The sequence below is a fragment of the Amborella trichopoda genome, chromosome 1 (genome assembly GCF_054954075.1).
Source record: "Amborella trichopoda isolate Santa Cruz 75 chromosome 1, AtrichopodaSantaCruz75HAP2 v2.0, whole genome shotgun sequence".
In the NCBI taxonomy this organism is placed as follows: Eukaryota; Viridiplantae; Streptophyta; class Magnoliopsida; order Amborellales; family Amborellaceae; genus Amborella; species Amborella trichopoda.
Window position 1 is genome coordinate 15,631,640 of NC_142336.1, and position 22,724 is coordinate 15,654,363.

The 22,724-nt window shown below is 33.8% G+C and overlaps 1 protein-coding gene across 6 annotated transcripts in view; it reads left to right on the forward strand.

The window, feature by feature from the left end:
• The first annotated feature begins 492 nt into the window (after positions 1-492).
• LOC18425782 (BTB/POZ domain-containing protein POB1) overlaps positions 493-22,724 on the forward strand; it is a 37,209-nt gene continuing 14,977 nt past the window's right edge. For 2 of the 6 annotated variants that reach the window (XM_088852857.1, XM_088852869.1), the window contains exons 1-2: positions 493-1,724; positions 5,505-5,683. Coding sequence is in view for 3 of the 6 variants with exons in the window: in XM_088852869.1 (XP_088708995.1) it covers positions 1,517-1,724; positions 5,505-5,683 (387 nt within the window). In the remaining 3 variants the exon portion in view is untranslated. Of the gene's footprint in view, positions 5,684-5,977; positions 6,128-22,724 lie in introns of those variants that run through there. The other 4 variants (XM_088852873.1, XM_006830317.4, XM_088852862.1 and 1 more) reach the window with 4 other exon arrangements.

The following is a 22,724-nucleotide window of genomic DNA, read 5'->3' on the forward strand; positions in this document are numbered from 1 at the left end:
CTAAATAATCAAAATAGAGCGCACCTTCAAATAGTATCGAGAAATGTGGTTTCAATACTGGAAATCTTTGTGATAGCCTTAAAATATATTTTTATCTCCAATTATAAAATTTAAAGCTTCAAAAATAGTGCAAATCGAGCATATCTATAAAAACCTGAAAATCGTGAAATTTGACCGTCCAAAAATAACTTACAAGACTTATATTTTCAAAACCTGAAATTTTTTTTCTCATGTCCATACATCTTGATGTCGAGATAATCAATTTGAGGATATTTGGGCATCAAAACAACTTCTTCTAGAGAAATTTTTGAGTTGCGCTCTAATTTGATTGTTAAGAGCAATTAGTTTCGCTTCGGTCGACTTCGTATTTTAAGCATAAACCAAAGCAAAGAGATGCATCAACCTCTTCCATTGTTTTTATACATTATATATATAAATATGTAATTTATATATTTAATTTTAAAAAATCCAAAATATTCTCCCAAATTGGTCGAAGCACCGAATTTCTTTATTTTTTAGGAAAATATCATACACACCTCTAATTATCATCTTATTTGGTGGTAGACCTTTTTTTCTATTTTTCTTTCAAGCGGCATAAAAAAAACCCTCGAAAAATTTCACTGTACTCCTTTATCTCTTCTCCCATAAAAATTAGCCCCAACAAACTGTTTTATTTCATCTCAATTTAAAAACCCTTTTAATCCTATTTTGTATTTTTTTTAGACAAATTTAGGTTGAGATGAAATGAAACATTTTATTGATTTTTGTTTTTGTGGCAAAAAAAATGAATAAACATGGGAAAGAAGAGATGAATAGGCTCGGTAAAATATTTGAAGGTAGATTGAGATGAAATAAAATAATTTATTATTCTAGTTTTTGTGGCAAAAAAATGAATAAACATGAGAAAGAAATAGATGAATGAGCACGGTGTGTTGAAAGAAAAATAAAAGGAGGTTTACCGTGAATTACGATGGAGAATTAGGGTTCAATACTAAATTTTTCATCATGACTCTCTCTTTCATTCTTCCTCTGATCCCCATGTGCACCCAGTTGTGCTTATACTTCCCACTCTCGAAGGCACGTCTGTCTCTCCATTTTTATATCTTTTCCGCGATTCTTCGGTCTCGCTATAATGCTTGCCTCTACAGTAATCAGTCATAGTCGTGGCCCATCCTACTTTCACTTTGCAAATGCCATATTTAGTTTTTCCCTGTTTCACTTCTCAGGTACCATCTTTATTTCTTCTTCACGAAGTCTTTGGGCACTTTGGAGTGTTAGAATACATTTAGGGTTCCTCTGCTCGCGAATGCTGAACGCTAGAAGAAGCTTATGATTTTCTTTCTGCTAAAAAACCCTTGAAAATTTCTCTAAATACAACTGCGAACGTTGAGCCCCATCGACTCATAAACGCGATTGACATGCCACAGCAAGAATTATGGTTCATCGGTTGATAAAATTTTAGCAACAAAGTGTTTCCTTGTTCTTGTTGTTTCCCTGTGTTTTAGAGCAGTGACCAATGGTGGAGTCTGCGGATTCTGGTGCTGGATCTAATATTGAATCTTCTAATTTTTCATTTGCATTCGACAATGTGAGTTTCTCGGATAGGATTTTGAGGATTGAAGTCATGGCGGAACCCTGGACAGAAGAATCAGGAGATGATGATTGTAAGCGCAGCAACGAAGGGAACAGGGAAGAGGCGGAAGAGATTGAACAGGAGAGCATAGGTGTCATTCTTTACCTTTAATGCTCTCTCTATCAGTCTACATTTTTTTTTTTTCCCTCTCTTTCCTTTTTTTATATGATAATGTTTTTCGTGGTTATGATTCTTGAAGTTGTCTTTTATCAATCTTATCGTCTGAATTTGTCTTGTATCAATCTCATCGTCTGCTGTTGCCTTTCCCTGGGAAATTTGGTTTACTTTTTATGAGTGGGAGTCGTGCAAGTAGAAAAATAAGGAGTGGCCAGGCTAAAATGCAGGGATTTTCCTCTGTACCCTAGTTCAATGTCTCTTTGGAGGCTTCTTTGGCTTTGCAATCGCTTTCGAGGCTAGGGACTTGGCTTTAGCACTTGGGCTGATTTGGGTAAGAAAAAACTGAAAAGACAAAAATATAGAATTTTTTCACACACATCTAAAATCAAGTTTTATTACTTACTGTATAGAATACTTATGATCAAGCTAATAACATTCACAGTCCATAATTAACGTAATCATGAAGAAGCAAAATTGTGAACATCCACCATTTTACCAATCACCATACGAAAATTGGCAAATGATAAGGACAAGAACCATGAATACACAAATTCACAATCAAATGAGTTAACAAAATATTTCACACACATGCGTGGTATTCAAAGAAATGCAAGCCAATATACCAGATCTAAGTTCCATTCTCATTTTGCACATAACTTATTGTGTAATTCATACTTCCACAGTCAAAGACCCCAAAAAAAAAGTTAGCAAGCTTTATATCATAGTTCTAGTCCTGGTCATCATATCATCGTTGAAGCTAAGAAGCATTAGCACACTGAATCCAACAACATTGTTTTCCTCCTCATCACCACTGGGCAACATTTGTCCCCTCCTCTACTCTTAGTTGCTCAACTTCTGCCCATTGCAAGTCTTCTCGCTCAAGTTCTGCATTCTTCCTCAAGGATCCTAGAATCTCCATGACCCCTCATCCGTATTATGGATATAGGCTAGGCAAATGAGCTTTGTGGTTGATCACCTTTTTCTTTTAGTTGCCTACATCACATGATTACAATTTACAAAATTGTCATAAAATAGAACGCAAAAATAAACCATAAAATATGAATTGTAAGTTGTGAGTTACCTTTCTCATAGCTTCAAATTGTAATGGATAAACAATAGCTCATATAGATGCTTATATTCTAGTTTATTTGTCGCCTTTATATGATGTGCTCAAAGACACTCCATTTGCTTTTACAACTGGTAGCACTACAATTTTGGCTCAAAATTTTAATCGGAAAGCATTATAGCTCACGAACTTGGCTGCCAAATTGGGACCACCATGCAAGTTTAAAGAATTTTTCAAATACAAATTAAATCAACAATCAACATCCATTGATTATAAAAAAGAATAAAATCTCTCGACAAATATTAAGCACTTATGTTATAATCTAATATTTAAAGAGCTAACATCATCATCATCCAAGCCTTATCCCAACTATTTGGGATTAGTCACACTCATTTTATGGATATGTTATTTCTTGACTGCCCAATATTCTGTCTATAAAACATAGTTGGTCTTATAATTGTCCTATAGAACTTCCCCTTCGATATCATTAGTATGCAACGATCTCATAAGACTCCAAAAGCACATCTCCTCTTCGTCCACCTAGCTCTAATTTAGTGCGCGACATCTTCCTCAGTTTGTGATCGTCACATTCCAATGAAGTTGAAGGGCAAGTTCTATAGGACAACTGTGAGACTACTTTTGCTCTATGGAGCGGAATGTTGGGCGGACAAAAAACGATATACCCATAGAATAAGTGTAGTGGAGATGAGGATGTTGAGATAGATGAGTAGCAAGACAAGAAGGGATATAATTCGAAATGAATCCATTCGAAAGAATTTAGGTGTGGCACCAATGGGGGATAAGATGAGAGAGAGTAGACTTAGGTTACCTGGCCGTGTGTGGTGCCGACCAAGTAGAACACCTGTTAGGAGGTGCAAGCCAGTTCAAGTGGAAGGACTGAGAAGGGCAAGGGATAGGTTCAAAAGGACGTGGTTGGAAGTAATCTGAAAAGATATGGGGACTTATAACCTCACTTAAGGTATGGTCTTTAATAGAGCAGAATGACGGACCAAGATTTGTATAGCCGACCCCAATTAATTGGGAAAAGGCTATAATGATGATGATCTTCCTCAATTTCTCCATTCTCATGGATTATCAACCCAAGATATAAAAAATAATATCTTTTAGGTACTTGTTAGCTATCAATCTTAACTAATTCTTCGTTTTTACTCCTATTATCACTAAACATGCATTCCATGTATTCTATCTTAGTCTGGCTAGTTTAAAACTTTTTTATTCTAATGCATCCCTCCAAAGTTTTAACTTTGCATTGACGTTGTGTTTAGTCTCATCAATCAACGCTATGCTGTACATATCTCTCCCCATGTTAATATATCCCCTAGAGACTCCTTTCTTTTTCCAATCAGAGCCACATCGTACCTATGTTTTCTTAGAGCATGTGGAGGTTTTTTCTCTTCTCCCTATCACTTTCCTAAGTAGGAAAATAGCCTCAATGGTTGACCTCCCTAGCATAACACTGAAGTAATTTTCTAATACGCTCATTTCATATCGTAATCGTTTCTCAATCACTCTTTTATAGAACTCTATAGTGTGGCCCATAGGTTTGATCCCTCAATAGTTTGTGTAATTCTGTATGTATCATTTGTTCTTGTAAGCAGGTGATAAAATACTTTTTTTTCATTCGTATGACTTATTCTTTATTCTCAAAATCTTGTTGAACATCTTGGTCAACTAGGATATCTCAATATCTACCTTGCACTTCCAAACCTCTATAGGGATACCATCTGGTCGATCTTCATCTTCTCAAAGCTTTTGTTACTTTATATATCCTAATCCTACAAATGTATTTATGACCTTTGACTTCATTTATGTGAAAAGTTCCTCCTAATGTTGTGCTCCCATAGTGGTTGCCATTTAACAATATTTGAAAATAACTTATCCACCTTTTATTGACTTCATCATCATTCACCAAGACCCTCTAGTCCTCACTCATAATGCATTTAACATGATCTTGACCGGTACACTTCCTCTCTCTCATTTTTGTTAATTTGAGGACATCTTTTTCTCCTTCTCTTGTCTCCAATTTATTATATAGATCATCATACGCTGTAAGCTTAGCCTTACTATTTTCTTAGCGTTCTTCTTGGCATTTTTGTATTCTTCTAAGTTTTGATCATTTATATTCCATTGCCAAACTTTGTATTTTTTTTTTAATAGCCTTTTGAACTTCATCACTCTGCCACCAAATTTCTTTATCTGAATGTCATTTCCCGTAGATTCTCCTAAACCTTCTAGAGGAAATTTGGTTCTCTTTCAAGCGTCATAGGTAAAGTCTATGCAATGGAGGAGCTGCTTTAGACAACTTCCCGTTCCTCTGGATCCGACATTGTGCGTTCCTCCAATAATAATTGTTCCATTGCATACGACAGTCACTCATCAAGTAACTTCCAATTGCAATTTGTGAAATTAAATCAATGGTGCAATGATTTATGTGGATATTATCTATATTATTATATTATATAATATATAAATATCTTATATTATGCGTGTTTTAGTTGTGCATCTAGAGTCCATTGGAAACCATATATTGCGCTATGCTACTTCTACTTTGTATTTTGATCCTTGTTCCTCCCTTTTCTATCAGTTTTGTTTATATTTATTGGATGAACACTAATGATGCTCCCTTTGTACGCTGATGGTACCGTGCTTTTTGTTTTGTTCTCGCAGAACCAAAGGTTGTTATGTGCCAAAAGGATCAGATTTTGGGAAGTAATAGTTCAAGCTCCGAGAATGGGATCCAACGTACAGACCAAGTTAAAGAAGCTGTTGTGAAGATGGTACCACCTCCAAGTGTTGAATTGCTTGCCTGCCTATTCAATACAGTTCATTTTGCATGGCCTTTAAAGGTTGTTACTTAGTACTTTGATTCTTGTGGCCTTGGTTATCCTCCATGTGAATGAAGGAGTTAAACTTTTTTGTTAATGCAGTCTTTCTTTATGTGCTTGTGTACCTGCAATTGCATTCTGCATGTAGTGTGGATGGAAATTTTGTATATCTTGATATGCCTCTCTTGCTCGTTTTAATGTATAAGCCTCTTTCATCAGTCAATTTATATACTTGTTTGATGTACACTTCTGTAATTATAAGTACGCTGATGAGTGATAACCTATACCTTTTGTTTCGTGCTCTTATTATCATAGTTTGAAGAGAATTAGAAGGATACGATATTGGGCAGCAACCAGACGCAGAGAATGGAGTGATTGTGACCAGAAGAAGAAGAAGCTATTATTATGTTATCATCTTGAGGTGTTTGAAATCTTTGCCTTTCTATCTACACAATTCTTATTGCGCAAGGATCTTAAATTGGGTTAACTATCAGAAGAAAAAGAAAAGAAAAGACAAAAATCTAGCGGATCTGAAATGGGGTTTCATACAACATAGGTTAAATTGATTTATTTGTTTCATGATGCAAGATTTTTAGCCTTATACGTAATGTTTCAAAAAGCGCTAGGCGGGTCCTAGGCGGCCGGGGAGGTTCAAGCTGCCCAACGCCTAGGAGGGCACCCAGAACCTGGGCAGCCCAGTTGAATCCCAATAAGGATTCTGCAGTGAAGTTATGTCAGTATTAGTTATATGTATTGCACAACATAATTCAAAGTATACTACATATTAGAATTTTTCACATACTCCATAAACATAACCATAATCATAATCCATAAGTCGGTTCATACTCCACATCCATAATTCAATTAAAACTTAAAATTTACAACTAATCAAATTATCAAACCAGGTTATCAAATAGTATCACACCAGAACTGCAGTACACTACCATGAGGAAGAAAACAAAATTGTTAACTATGAAAATGAAACTAATATTTGAAGACTCAAAAAAATCTTCAATAGTTCAATACACAATACTTCAATCAAAGTTTAAACTTCAAAGTTTAATAATTATTCAACAATCAACATTCATCATTCATTCATCATTCATTCATCATCAAAAAATCTAGGGTCAGCTGCATTGGCATCATATTGGTCGTCCCCGTCCTCCTCCGTCTCTTTTGAATCAGCCTCTTCTTCCTCCTCTTCCTCCATCCTCGTTCTCTGTGCAGAAATATAGTTGCTCTAGGAGGGTCAACTGATGTCCTTCAAGTTTCCATGACCATGTCCGATGTCAATCCTTCATACCCTTTGACCTCATCATCATCAACTAACCACTCCATAACATGGTCCATATTTTTTGATTTGATGTGGTCTCTCTTATCTCTCTTAGCAAACCTGTCATTCAAGAATCGATTGTACTTGATATAGACTAGGTCATTGAGCCTCTTTGATTCAAGGCTGTTCATTTTTTTTCTATGAATCTAACAAAATCAAATGAAACTAATTAAAATCTAATATCTATGGTTCATGTATTATTTATAAAATTATACAAATTACCCTTACGGCCTTACCCCTTCAAAAGTACTCTAATTGCACTCACAACTGGATGAAGTGGTTAGGTTTAAGATCCGAATGGCCCACTTTTGTAAATTTGGAGAACTAAACCCATGTTTGCTCCACCAATGGGCAGCAAAGATATAGAATAAAATAAAAAATAAATAATAGGATTACTTGATTACTTGAACTTGATGAACTTAAGAATATTACTAATACCTGAATCACTTTTGGCCCTTTGCCTCATCGCCATTGGACTTCCAAAAGACTTTAATGAGCACTTGTAATTTATCAGCTCATCAGTGCATATATTATCATGCATATTAGGATCAAATTCATTCATAATTTATGTCATTTGTTTGTATATCCTTGTCAATATAAAAAAAGCTAGGTTCAAATAATAACCGGTTGCATGCAATGGCCGTTGTAGTTGCCCATCCCACTTCTCATCAATAATCTAAAAAACAGGCTTATAGCGGGTTTCTTCATCAGTGAAATTTTGGGCTATCTGTCTTTTGCATTTTTCCATAGCATCATATATGTAGCTCATAGAAAGCTTGTCACTATCAACCATGCGAAGGATTTTGACAAGAGGAAAAATTACTTTAAGAGCGCTCTTCACCCCTCTCTAAAAGCCTTAGAAAGTATAATATCTCTCACCTTCTTCCCAACCTGATCCTTAGACCACTTGCATGCTCTCCTCTCATGTGAGATAAATATTTGCCTCAACTGCACTCTCCTCGAATGTATGTTATCTAGGCATAAGTACTAGGTCGCAATCTTGTGACCCTAGGTCTCACAATCTCTTTTTTTTTTGTAAATGTACGCATCACGCTGAGGGTGAGATGGTGGCTATAAATGAAATTTGTAACTAACTTAGCCTTCTTCACTGCATCTGATATCTCGGTTAAACCGCCAAGAGCCTCAAGCATGGGGTCTATACAATTTGCTGCACATGGTGTCCAAAAGATTCTAGGATAAGCTATGCGCAATAAATTAGATGCAGCAACATCAAGAGCAGCATTGTCTGTGACAACTTGTACAACAAGATGCTCCCGCTCCCCAACCTCCTTGATTCCCTTCTCTATCACTTGAAATATGTAATGAGCATCATGGATACGATCAGAGGCATCAATAGACTTAAAAAAGACAGTCCCTGCAGGACAATTCACAAGCAAATTCATCTGGCTTCCTCTCTTCCCATCACTTCCAGCATCAGTCATAATAGAAACCCCTTACTGAGCACATGCATCCTTCTTAAGTTCTATAGCTTCCTTCGCGGCACTCATACCTTCTTTAAAAGAGGCTATGAAAGCTCATATGGGGTTGGGGGTTTCATCCCAAGGCCAAATTGGCCAACTGCCTCTATCGCATTATAGAAGCTGCTTAAGCGAGCGGTATTGAAAGGATGCTCGCCTCATAAAATCATGAAGCAAGATAATGCTCAGCTCTATCTCTCTCTTCCTTCTTGATTCTATTTTCAATGGTGGTTGCTTTTTTGTTTTCTCTCCTGCAACTTCAGGGTCAGGCCGAGGTAAAAAACTATCCATAGGCCTCTAACCCGAGGCTTCTTAGTCCCAGAACCAGAAGCAATTACAACTCCCTTTCTTTTTTCCTTAATAATGGATTGCTCAACTTCTTGACATCCCACCATTTCCTCATCATTATCATCATCATCAAAATTGATCCGAACCCCCGACCTAATCTCTGCTATAGAGGCAAATCTCTCATCTTTTTTCATTTGCACCATGTTCAAAAAATTGTTTAATTCCTCTTTAACAGCATCAGGAGTCTTTTTTACGTGGGGCAACACCCCCCTGATACCGGTAAGATGTTTCTTGAACCGGTTTATGCCCCCTTTTATATCTTCCAACCGGGATCACCACTCCTATTAGATCCCGAAAAAGACAACTAAAAAATAATGCAAATTACTAAAGCAATAAAAAAAAATCACTTACTTTGAGTTTGATTGCTCGATCTTCAAACTCCCACCTCAAAGATACTTCTAAATACTCAAAATCTTCTAAAAGACCCCCTTATAACTTTGCAAAAAGTAAATCTAATATCAATGGGTGATGTTTTGATCAATTTTTGTTAACTTTGAGAAACCTTTCGATCCTAAAAAATTCACCAAAAACTAGATTTGTGGGGGCTCTCTCTCTAAAATTGGCTCCAACAAGTTTTAGGGTTCAAATGAATCTAAAACCCTAATTTTTGGCCCTTAAAAACAAAAAAAAATGACAAAAATTGCCCATACCAAAAACAATTTCCGCCCCTGGGCGGGGCATAGGCCCTGGGTGGCCGCCCAGGGTTGGGCATCCGCCTAGGTGGGTTCCGAGGTGGCGCTCAAATTGGCCGCCTAGGTGGGTTCCGAGGTGGCGCTCAGATCGGCCGCCTAGACCTGGGTGATGCACCCAAGCCTTTCGGACCACCTAGGCGGCTACCTAAGGCGCTGGGCGGTCCGCTTTTTGAATCATTGCTTATACGTGACAACCTTTTAAGGAAAAGTCTCATACAAATCATATTCTTCTTGTTTTAAATCTACAAAGAAGAATATTGAAAGTTAAAACATTTAGTTAGTGGGCTTTGGTACACAAGCAGGATGCCCAGATTTCATGCTTTAAGATGTTTAGCTTCTAACAATACAAATAAAATGCTCCTAATGAAATGTGCTTTTATAATTTTGGAGAAGTCGCATGACTTCAACAAATGTTTGGGAAATCCGTGAAAATTGCATAGCTTATGGGGGCATTTGATAACCGGGTAAAGCGGTGAAAGTACCTGACTTTCCTTGTTACTGTAGTTTTTATTTGTTTGGGTACAGTAAAAAAGGGGAAAAGTCAGAATACAAGTTCTCCCATTCACTATTTCCTTAAGAAAAGCTGCTCACGCCATTAGTGAAAGTTAAAACTGGAACAATGGCGTTATAATAATATATATTTTAATATTGTTATAGTATATAATATTATTATATTATATTTAATATATTATAACATATTAATATAATATTATTTTATAATATCGTAATATTATATAATTTTATTATATAATATTATAATGTAATATATTATATATTATAAAATAATATAATATTATTATATTATATTATAATAACATTATATAATTTATTTTTTTGAAAATTGTTAACAATTGTATTGTTGTAGAGAGAAAGAGTACAGTAATGTGTTCATTCGAGAGTGCCCTCTAGGTGGGACTCTCAGTAAAAATAGGTCAGTAGACCCTGTACAAAAATTTCCATTAGAAGATTACCCTTTTTACAAAATTTTACAAGAAAGTGGCAAGGAAAAGGCTTAAAAAAATGCCCATTCGCCTTGAGATGTACAGTGCAAAAATTAAGAAAAGAAAAGACCCAAAAAATTTAGGTTGAGGTCTACTGGTCCAGTGCAATAAAGAAAGTGGACCCTATATAAGCAGCTTGACCCCGACTTCTAGCACCCTCCTTCGCCAGCCGATCCGCGATATCGTTGGACGTCCGCCAAGTATGTTGCCATGAGACGTCCATAGCCCTGCAAATTTGGTGAAGCTTGTCAAAAACTGGGGCCAAAAGCCACGGTGGATTACTTGTTCTACTAGCCCAAGAGATGAAATTATACAATATTATGATATTATAAAATAATAAAATATAATATAATATAATATAATATAATATAATAATATTATATATTATAATGATATTTTTATATGTAATATATTATATAGAATATAATATTATAATAGCATATATATATATGTCTTCAACGGTTTCTTGGTTGCTTAAATTATATCTTTGATTTTTATAAGGACCTTGCTATAGAAGCTAAACCTTTATTTCAACGGTTAAAAAAGAACCCTCTTGATTGGATTGACGAACATACTAAAGCAGTCAGAAAACTAAAATTGGAAGCCAAAGAATTACCTTGCTTGGCATTATCTAATCTTACAGCTTTTAAAATTATTGAAACTGATGCCTCTGAACAAGGGTTAGGTGGCGTACTTACACAAAAACTTCATGAACAAGAACAATTGGTCCGATATAATTCAAAAACCTGGAACCCAGCTCAACAAAACTATTCCACTGTTAAAAAAGAAATTCTTGCCATTGTTCATTGTGTAACTAAATTCCAGAGCGACCTGCTAAATCAATGTTTTCTTATTCGTACTGATTGTAAGGCAGCTGAAAATATCCTTGAAAAAAATAAAAAATCTTGTCTCAAAACAAATATTTGCTCAATGGCAAGGTATCCTTTCAGCGTTTGAATTCAAACTTTAGTTTCATGCTTCGATCTAATTCAAGCTTTAGTTTTAAGCTTCGCCATATGCTGATACCTAGCATTGTTATGGTATCAGAGCCTGGTTCTATTCAGTGGTGGACTGATTAACGGTGCAAATTTAGATTTTTTAGTCCAATCTAAAGTTACTGCGACCCAAAGATCGCCGTTGAGCCAGAAGGCAGGGAAGGTGTAGGGACTGTTTCTAGTTGACTTAGATTAAGACTATAAAATCGAATATGGCAAATTTGTTTAGAACACTATCTAGTAGGACAACTTCTACCAACACACTTCGTGTAAATAATAAGGAATAAGTTATTATCGATAATATCGAAAAACAAATCCAAAATTGGAACATCTCAAAAGTTCCTATAATGGATGTTTATAAAAAAGGGACTTTTGATTTCAAAAGTAGCTTCTCAATTAAAACTATTGAGAAAACTATTTATGTTATGGAAACTGAAGATAGTTTCCAACTCACAACCTCAACGATGGTTGAAGAACTTAAAAGAAAAGATTTTAACTAAGTCCAGATAGCTGTTAAACCCTTAACCAGGACAGGGTTAAACAACTCTGTTTTGCTTTGCTTAAGGGATAACAGACATAGAAGGTTCATCGATTCTTTATTAGGAATTGTCAAATTAACCCTTTGCAATGGTCTTATATATTTTAATTGCTTTTCGAATTTTTTGGTGGCCTTATCTGATCCAAATCTTTTGAAGGTTTTAACTCTAAATCTAAAAAGTCAGGGTTTTGATATGGATCCTGGATCTCAAAACTTAGCTTTTGTTTATAGAATCTATTATAAAGTTATGAACACTTTATGTCCAAATGCGAGGTAAATGGATACAAAGGGTTAGACCATTTTCTTTCAAACAAATATGGATAAGTCTAATCGGGTTATACCGAAGTCTGTATCTTGGACACAGGTTAAATTACCGAAAAGATGACCTCTTCAGTCTGAAAATCAGACTAAGATTCCTAAAAATAGAGAGCCTGAACAAATAATTGAATACTCGGATGGGGAAATTGAAATACAATTTTCATCGTATAGAAAAACTAGGCTAAGTATTACCAATACACTTCCTAGAAATCCGCCAAGAACCTGAACCTCCTCTATTCCTCAATCAGATTATGAAAAGGCCCATAATGAAAGAATAATCCTAGAAGGACTTAGAAAAGCTTCAAATCAAGTTCAACATCTAGCATATAGAGTTAACACTGCTAGTTCTTCTCAAACTGAACCAGAAGCTATCAGAATTTAACTTTGATCTATTTACAATCCAGAGTCAAGACGAGTTTGTCATTGATAAAGAATGGATTAAAAGGGATTTCCTTTTAGAAGAAAATATACAAATAAGGGAACGATTTTTTCAAGAATTTAAAGAAGAATTAAGGGATGTTTTTCATAAAAAGTTTGATAAATTCATGATACAACATAGAAGGAATGTAAAATTCTTCAAATGGCTTAACTATATCCTCAAAAAGGAAGGGATTAAGCTGCCAGAGTTTAAAATAAATATGGTCAAAAAGGTCTTTCAGACCTTTCACACTATCAATGGTTTCTTTCCAATAATCCATTGTTTAGTAGCATTTAGAATTTGATCATTTGCAGTCTCATCCATGGGAAAATCCCACCGTCCTCTAAGCCATCCCGTAAAGCCACATATGATAGCTTTGGCAATTTCGTGGCAATTTTGTGATCTTTGTTTTCACTTGCTTTACAAGCGGTGGCAAACATTGTCATGTGTTTCATAAGATCAAAGATATGATTTTCAAACAAGCCATCTATATTCCAATTTACAATTGACCTTCCTGAGTAAGACACATAACTAGAAATAAGATCTTCTTCTATTTGGAGATCAATAGGAGTGGGTCTAGGATCATACATTCTAGTTTGGGCAACTGGCCTAGTTTTCCTCCCATAATCTATTCTGTTAAGATCGAAGCTTTCTATTTTAAAAGCATTTTCTATAGGCGTTTTGTAGTGTCTTACTATATATATATATATATATATATATATATATATATATATATATATATATATATATATATATATATATATATATATATATATATATATATATATATATATATATATATATATATATATATATAGGGTGTGGTTTGTATAGAGCAGAGGCTCTAAACAATCAAATTATAGCCCACCTTCAAATAGTGTTGAGAAATATGGTTTCAATACTAGAAAGTTTTGTGATAGCCTTAAATTATATTTTCATCTTTAGTTATAAAATTTAAAGCTTTAAACGTAGTGTAGATCGAGCAGATCTATGAAAACTTGAAAATCTTAAAAATTGACGATCGAAAAATGCATTACAAGATGCACTATTTCCAATTACTATAGCTCATTACTTTCAATTACTATAGCTCATTACTTTCAAAAAAATTCGAAAATAGTTCCATATTCAAAATTACAAATAAAGAAAGTGTTACAATTCAGTGATTGAGGATCTGATCCTTCCAGATCAAAGAAATTAGTATCCCCAGAATTCCCAAATAAATACTACCGTTACTTAGAATATATTGATGCATGGCATAAAGTTCTGACCATTCAAAATATTTATAATTCCCACACATGGTTCCTCCAATTCAAAATGACAGTCACTGACCCTTTCCCAAATTGGTTTCGTAATTGGTTTGCGGTATGGGGATCAGGATCCCAAATAATGCCTGAACCTCTGCAATTATTCCAAGCCAGATTCATTGAATATAATGGGAAAGATCCCAATATAGATTATCATTTATATTTTATTGCTATATATCAAATTCCTTGGATTCTCAAATGGACATATGCAATATCAGAGAATAATACTCAAAATTATGAATATATTCCATGTATTGGGAAAAGAATTTCAATAAAATGGTGGGACGTCTTTGTCTACCATAATCTAGAACCAGACAATATTCAAATGAAACAAATTGCTCTAGCCTATAAATCATATTCTTATACCAACCCAAATAGCTTAGCAGAATATATAGCTCTTATGAGAAAACAAAACCCTCAAGCCACAAAAGCAGAACTTGAAAAACAATTATTACAAATATTCGCTGAAGAAGCAGAAACAACACAAATTCATAATGAAGAAGAAAAAGAAGCCGACGAACAAGAAGATCAGTCTGCCCATGGATGTTCACAAAAGCAAACATTATATTAGGCCCAACCCGACCTAATAACCCAATAATCCAAAAAGCTTCTAGAAGACTGTTCCAAGACAAGACAGCTATAGTAGTCATACCTGTACAAGATTCCTCTAAAAACTGTCGCATATGCCAGCTGTTCTCAACAATGCCAGCTGTCCACCACATCTTTTCAAAGATGCCACCTCGAAGTCTACCAATACACTAAGATAAACATCAAAAAAGAAAAAGCAGATTCCCTCTCCTTTTCTTAGAAAAAACAGATTCCCTCTCCTTTTCTTTTCTAAAAGCAGATTCTCTTATCCACCTGTCTGCCGACAACTTTTAAAGGAGTAATCACAGCAGTCCACTTGGAAAGCATCGCAAAAAGAAAATTAAGGATTTTAGAGGAAGATTTCACCTCCTGGCCTATAAATAGGCCACTCCTTCTCAGAAGCAAGCATCGTATGAAATCAGAGCTACTCCCAGTCCCTCTTCTCCTTCTCCCTTATTTTCTTTTGTGAGATATTTTGAGTGTATGTGTGACTGTAACTTAAGTAGCCTACCCAGTTACTGCCCACCTGAGTAGAAGACATTCTGTAGTTATTGCATTTGCAAATTGTAAGCTTTCTTACTTTTCTTTTTAAGTCATGAGTCTATAATTATGCTGTCTGTAATTATGTTTGCTTTCTGCATGAGAAGTTTGTAATCATGTTTGATATAAATGAATGTTATTATAGTTCAGAATGCAATTTACAGCAGTATTTAGCATAAAGATATATGAAACTTCTTTTTCTACTTGGTTATTGATAGACATAGCTCATTCCTCTTTATTTATTATACTTGTAATATTACTATATCTAGGTTATATTAAAATGATTGTCTGAATAGTTTGAAATGATTGTTTGAATAGTCTGAATATTTAGAAAAAGGTAGATCTTGGCGGTGAATGGTATCAGAGCCAGACCTGTAAAAAGTTTATTCAACACAATATTATTATACTTAGATAATATTTTACTAGCTAGAAACCTAATTAAATTCTCCATTAGAGAAAGTTGGTCTGAACGTTGAGGCTAGTGAGGCCCAGTCTAAAAGACCGTTTAGGCCAGGAGGGCCGCTGAGGTCAAGAAAGACGTAAGAGGTTGGTCTGAAAGCACTCATCCGCAACCTAATAATGGAAAAGTTTATTAGGAATCTGTCCAGTAAAATATTACCCCAATCTAATAATCTTCTTAGAATAAACAATAAAGAAGAAATGTTAATTGATAATATAGAAAAACAAATACAAAATTGTAACATACCTACAGTACCCATATCAGATATATATGAACAAGGCACCTTTAATCTGAAAATAGGTTATGCAATTAAAACAGTAGAATAGACTTTTTCTGTTACAAGTAATCAAGAAAATTTTCAACTACTATCAAACAAAATAATTGAAAAACATAAGGATAAGAATTATAATTATTTACATATAGGATTAATACAAGTAGCAATTAAACCTTTAACTAGGTTAGGACTCAATAATTCTATATTAATATGTTTAAGAGATTCCATACATAATAAATTTTTTGATTCATTATTAGGAATGGTAGAATCTAGTTTATGCAGTGGACCTATATATTTTAATTGTTTTCCTAATTATTCAGTCTCAATAAATGATCCTAATATCCTTAAGGTATTAACATTAAATTTAAAAACTCAAGGTTTTGACATGACCCCAGGATCTCAAAATATTTGCTATAATATACAGCATATATTATAGGGTTATGAATACTTTATGTCCAAAAGTAATACAAATAGATACTAGGGGAAAAACTACATTCTTTCAAACTAATATAAAAAAGTCTAATACTATTATACCTAAGTCAATCGAATGATCAGAAATAGTTTTACCAGAATCCTTGTCTATACAAATGAAAACCAACAATTTCAAGCACCCTCTAAAAACATCTCAGATAGAATAATAGAACATATGGATGGAAACATAGAAATACAATTTACTAGTCAAAAGAAAGATAAAACGAGTAAAGATGTTTCTGAAATTGGACCAAGTAAAAATATTTTAGAATGATCTAGAAATTCTATTTCATCTATTAACCAAAAAATACAAGGCTTAATAAGAACCACAGAAAATATTGTAATACCTCAATATAAAAAGATACAAAGTGAATCTAAATTAGCACAAGTGATCCAGACTTTTCTGATACTGAAATGGATTTCCAAATATTAACCCTACAAGAAGAATAAAAAATTGATAAGAAATATATTGAAAAAGATTATCTGTCTAAAGAAAATAAAGAAATTAGAACATGGTATCTTAATACATTCGAACCAAGACTAATAGAATTATTTCATAAAAAATATAATAAATTTCTTAAGACTGAAAAATAAAATAAAGATGTCCAAATTAATGAAACAGATAGCGACTATTCAGAATCTGATATAGAATCGTTAATAGGTAAAATAGAGGATGAAAACTTCCTATGGGGTAGTTCGGAATCAAATCAAGATTCAGACCCTGATGAAAAAATGAATGATTGCTTCTTTAATACCCTTACTAAAGAAGAAAATTTGATTTTTGACCTCATAGACAAAATCTCTAACCCAGGAGAAAAAAGAGAAGCAATAACTCAATATATCCAAGTAACTAAAGCAAAAAATAAACCTCTGCAACTGGTAAAACCCCAGGATGATTATAGTCTGTCCGAAATACTTAAAAGAATAAATAAAAGAAATAATACAACAAAAGAACCAACTATAGTAGAATTAAAACAAGAGATTAATGAAGTAAAAACTGAAATACGACAATTAAAAAACAGAATTAGAATACTAGAAATGAGTACTGAATTTTCGGAAGCCGGTTTTGATGAAGAGTTAGAGTTTAATAAACTACTTAAATATGGTAATAAAATGATCTCTAGTGATAAAACTGAATCATCAGGCGAAAACCATTTAAACATAATAGATAAGGGTGTCACCCAAAAATGGTATACTTTAGTATGAATAGTGGTAAAAAATGATTACAGTTTTCAATCCCTTGCTCTTATAGATTCCGTAGCCGATTTAAATTGCATAAATGAAGGTTTAGTATCGATGAAATATTTTGATAAGACTACTCAAATACTAAATACAGTTGATGGAAGCAAGCTTTTAATAAACTATAAATTAACAGATGCAGCTGTTTGCAATAATGGCAGTTGTTTTGATACACCTTTTAGCATGGTCAAAGGATTGAGCCAAGCAGTCATATTAGGAACTCCATTTTTAACTCTGCTCTATCCTTTAAAAATAGATAATATAGGAATAGAGACAAACCTAAATGGCCATCGAATTGAGATTGACTTTATAGACAAACCAAAGGTAAAAGAAATTAATAATGTCAAACAAAATATTGATAATAAAGAAAAATTCTTATGCCATCTAAAAACTGAAATAATATATAAACAAATAGAAGATGAGCTGTTACTCCCTGAAGTTCAAAAGAAAATAGAAAATATCAAATACCAACTAGAAAAAGAAGTCTGCAGTGAATTACCAAACGCATTCTGGAACAGAAGAAAACATATGGTAAGTTTGCCATATGAAGAACGATTCACAGAAAATAAAATTCCTACAAAAGCAAGACCAATACAGATGAATTCAAAATTACTAGAAATATGTAAAAAAGAAATAGATGAATTTCTTCAAAAAAATTTAATAAGGAAAAGCTCATCTCCTTGGAGTTGTGCTACTTTCTATGTAGAAAAAGCTTCAGAAAAAGAAAGAGGAGTACCTAGATTAGTAATAAACTATAAACCTTTAAATAAAGTACTGAAATGGATAAGATATCTAATACCCAGTAAAAGAGACCTACTAGATAGACTACTCAATGCTTGTATATTCTCAAAATTCGACTTAAAATCCGGATACTGGCATATCCAAATTGATGAAAAGGACCGATATAAAACAACTTTTAATGTCCCTTTTGGTCAGTATGATTGGAATGTCATGCCGTTTGGCCTTAAAAATGCCCCTTCTGAATTTCAGAAAATAATGAATAACGCGTTTAATCCTTATATTAAATTTATGATTGTCTATATAGATGATGTCTTAATCTTTTCAAAAAATCTTCATCAGCACTTCAAGCATATCAATGCCTTCCTGAACGCAGTAAAAAATGCAGGCTTGGTTGTCTCTGTTAAAAAAATTCATTTACGCCAGACTAAGATTAGATTCTTAGGGCATAATATATGTCAAGGAACTATCATCCCAATTGACAGAGCAATAGAATTTGTAAGCAAATTTCCTGATATAATCTTAAATAAAACAAAGCTTCAAAGATTTCTAGGATGCTTAAACTATATTTCTGATTTCCTAAAACAATTGGCAATTATAGCAAAGCCTTTATATGAAAGATTAAAAAAGAATCCTCCTAAGTGGACCCATGAGCATACGCTTGCAGTCCAAAAGCTCAAAGTAAAGCCAAAAAACTACCTTGTCTAGGACTATCCGACCCAGATGCCTTCAAAATAATAGAGCGTGATGCCTCCGAACTTGGACTAGGAAGAATCTTAAAACAAAAAGTTGGCAATATAGAACAACTAGTCCGTTATACCTCAAAAGCATGGAATACTATACAACAAAATTATTCTGCTGTTAAAAAATAAATTTTGGCTATTGTCCATTGTGTTACTAAATTTCAGAGTGATATCTTAAATGCTACCTTTTTAATACGTACTGACTCTAAAGCTGCTATAGAAATTCTGCAAAAAGATGTCAAGAATCTCTTCTCTAAGCAAATATTTGCCCGATGGCAACCTATTCTTCCGCTTTCGATTTTACTCTTGAACACCTTCATGGTCCCTCTAATTCTCTTCCTGACTTTCTCACTCGCGAATTTTTGCAAGGAGGGAGTGATCTTGCAGCCAGCCAGCAAACTTGCCAGCAAATATTAAATATGAATATACAAAATAAAGGGAAAGCTAAAATGGAAATTGTTCCATCTCCATCTGTTGGCTCTCCAATAATGAGTTATCCACCTTCTTCACCCTCTGCACCTGCTAGACCTTTGACAATCTATCCAAAATATTCTAGCCAAATAAGTCAGTACCCAAACCAGGTATTCTCCCAGTCACCAATCCCAAATAAAGTATCTCCTACAGAAAAATCTCAATTTGAAGAAACCACCTTTTTAATAGACTCCATCATAGAAGATGAACATTGGGCTCTAAACCCAGAAAAGGTTGCCAACATTTATTTACTTAATAACTTAAATCCATCTAATGGCAATAAAACCGGAGAATGGTACGAAACCATTCTAGTTGAGACAAGTTCAGTTACTGTAGTTTACTTCTATCAGAGGAATACGGAAATAATTGCCTACTTAAAATTGCAAATAAGAAAAATATTGTCTTATAAAGATTGGGGCTCAGACCCTTTACGAGGAAGAAAACTACAGGCTCCAGACTTCCATAACAAGTATTACAAATACTCAGAATATACGGATGCCTGGAATAAGTTTTTGCAATCCAAAATATTAATAACTCCCACACTTGGTTTATCCAAATTAAAATGCCTGTTATTGAGCAATTTCCAAATTGGTTCAGAAATTGATTCTTAATTTGGGGATCTGGTTCCCAAATCCTCCCATAAAAGCTACAAATAGCCCAGGCTAAATTTGTAGAATTTAATGGGAAAGATCTTAATATAGACTATCATTTGTATTTCATGGCTATCTATGAAGTGGAAATTCGAAATATCTGAGAACTCGACAAATAATTTTGAATATATCTCAGGATTGGGAAAAAAAATTTCATAAAATGGTGGGATGTGTTTGAGAATAAAGCCCTTGATCCTGAAAATATAAAACTGAAGAAAATACCAGGGCAAGTTCCATATGAAAACCTAAATAGTCTTTCAGAATATATTAATAAAATGAAAAGACAAAACCCTAAGGCCACCATGGAAGAACTAAAAAGACACCTATTGGAGATTCTTGAAGGAGAGGCAGACGATGCAGCCATGTCCTCTCAGAATGAAGAAGAAGAATACAGAATAGACGAAGATGAATTCTCCTAGAGACCCGAATAAGAAACCCGAGGCTCAAAAAGCCCGATAATCCAAAAGATTCTCATGATCCTGCACAGTACTCCCACTTACCAAAAGCAAATACATGACCCTGCACAGTACTCCCACTTACCAAAAAGCAAATATCTACTGACAAAATAGTGACAGCCACCTGTGTCTCCAAAGATACCACCTAATCTACTTAGCATGTGCCACCTGTCCCTACCGACATTACAGTACCAGACACGATAGCTATTAGTCCACATGTCCCTGCCTACACCAGAAAAAGAAGACAGCTACTAGTCCACTTGTCCCTGCCGACACCAGAAAAGCAGCCACCTGCCAAAAGTAGACAAGACAAATACAAAATCATTCAATGTAATTTGAAATCCGGTGATTATAAATAGGAAGATAGCCTCCCGATGAAAGTAGGCTAGGGAACTCATATTCTCTTTGCTCTAAGCCTTTTCTCTCTCTTGTATATCTCTTTTAGTCTCAGAAGTTGTCTAGGAAGGCTATATACCTGTGCTCTCTCAGTTCTTCATATTTTCCAGGTAACTGTTTCGAATCCACTTCTCTGTAAGATCGCTACTCTCTGTTCTCTATAAAATTTTACTATTTGTTGTTTTTCCGTGGTATATTATAAACCACATAGAGTGATCTTAAATGTGTGACTGTAATATCACCTCTCTTCCAAGCTATTGCCTTGAAGAATGGAAACTATTTACTAGTTTCTGTATCTGTAACCAGTAAGTCCTGTAACCTTTCTCTATTAATAAATACTTGTTTTTTTGTATTGTTTGAAATGCAATTAAAATTTATATTTAGCATTAAGGTACAAGGGACTACGTATACTAGTTGGATAATTCTTGATCTCTCTCATTTTTCTGTATTTGTTATAATATTAGCTTTTCTATTTAGGATTTGTTCAAATATTTAGATAAATAAGTACTTAAAATAGATTGCTCAATTTTTGGAAAAATATATATACATATATATATATATATATATATATATATATATATATATATATATATATATATATATATATATATATATATATATATATATATATATATATATATATATATATATATATATATATATATATATGGGAAAAGATGAGATTAGCCCACTAGCTCATATGAACATATGAGCCCAACGTCCCAAATTGATTCTGGGTCGATCTGACGATTACTGATGTCCGGTAGTGTTTGAATTTATTTATTTTTTCTACAAATTCAAATCACTTGAAATTTTAGGTGTACATTCATCAAACTAGGTGCATCTTCGAAAAATATCAAAAAAATATTTTACATGAAATAAATTGATCAAAATACCCCGGAAAACTAACCAAAATACCCCCAAAAAGTTTTTGGGGGTATTTTGGTCATTTTAATTTTTGTGAATAATTTTTTTTTATATTTTTATTAAATGTGCCTTGATGAGAAGAACACTCACTTAAAATTTCAAGTGATTTGGATCTGTAGAAGAAAAATAAAATTCAAGTACTATCGGACATCCGTGATCATCGATCGGTCCAGATTCAATCTAGACCGTTGGGCTCATATGAGCTAGTGGGCTAATCCCATCTTTTCCCTATATATATATATATATATATATCAAGCAATGACTTCATGCAACCGTTGTATAGTAATATGATGCAACAACCCTAAAAAACCATCTTATGACCATTTGTTTGATCCAAAATTTTAAATATACACTCTTTTCATTCTAATGAACAATCACAAAAGCAAAAACAATTGAAAACACAACCTAGAAAGTATTTTTTTAGCCCAATTAATATAGGCCGTTCATTCTAGTGAGATGCTTAGATTTAGGTCTTAGAAGGATTTTTTCATTTTCCAAGTTTTTTAGATGACTTTATTATCATTAGATGAACAATGTTAGAAAAGGAAAAAATGTTTTTGAGTTTATAAAGGCTAAGATCTTGAAATTCACAAAATGAATGATCTAGATTCGTTTTTGGAGGTGACTCATTTTGGCCATATCTAGGGTTCAAATTGAACTTTTTTTTGGGGGGGATTGATTATTG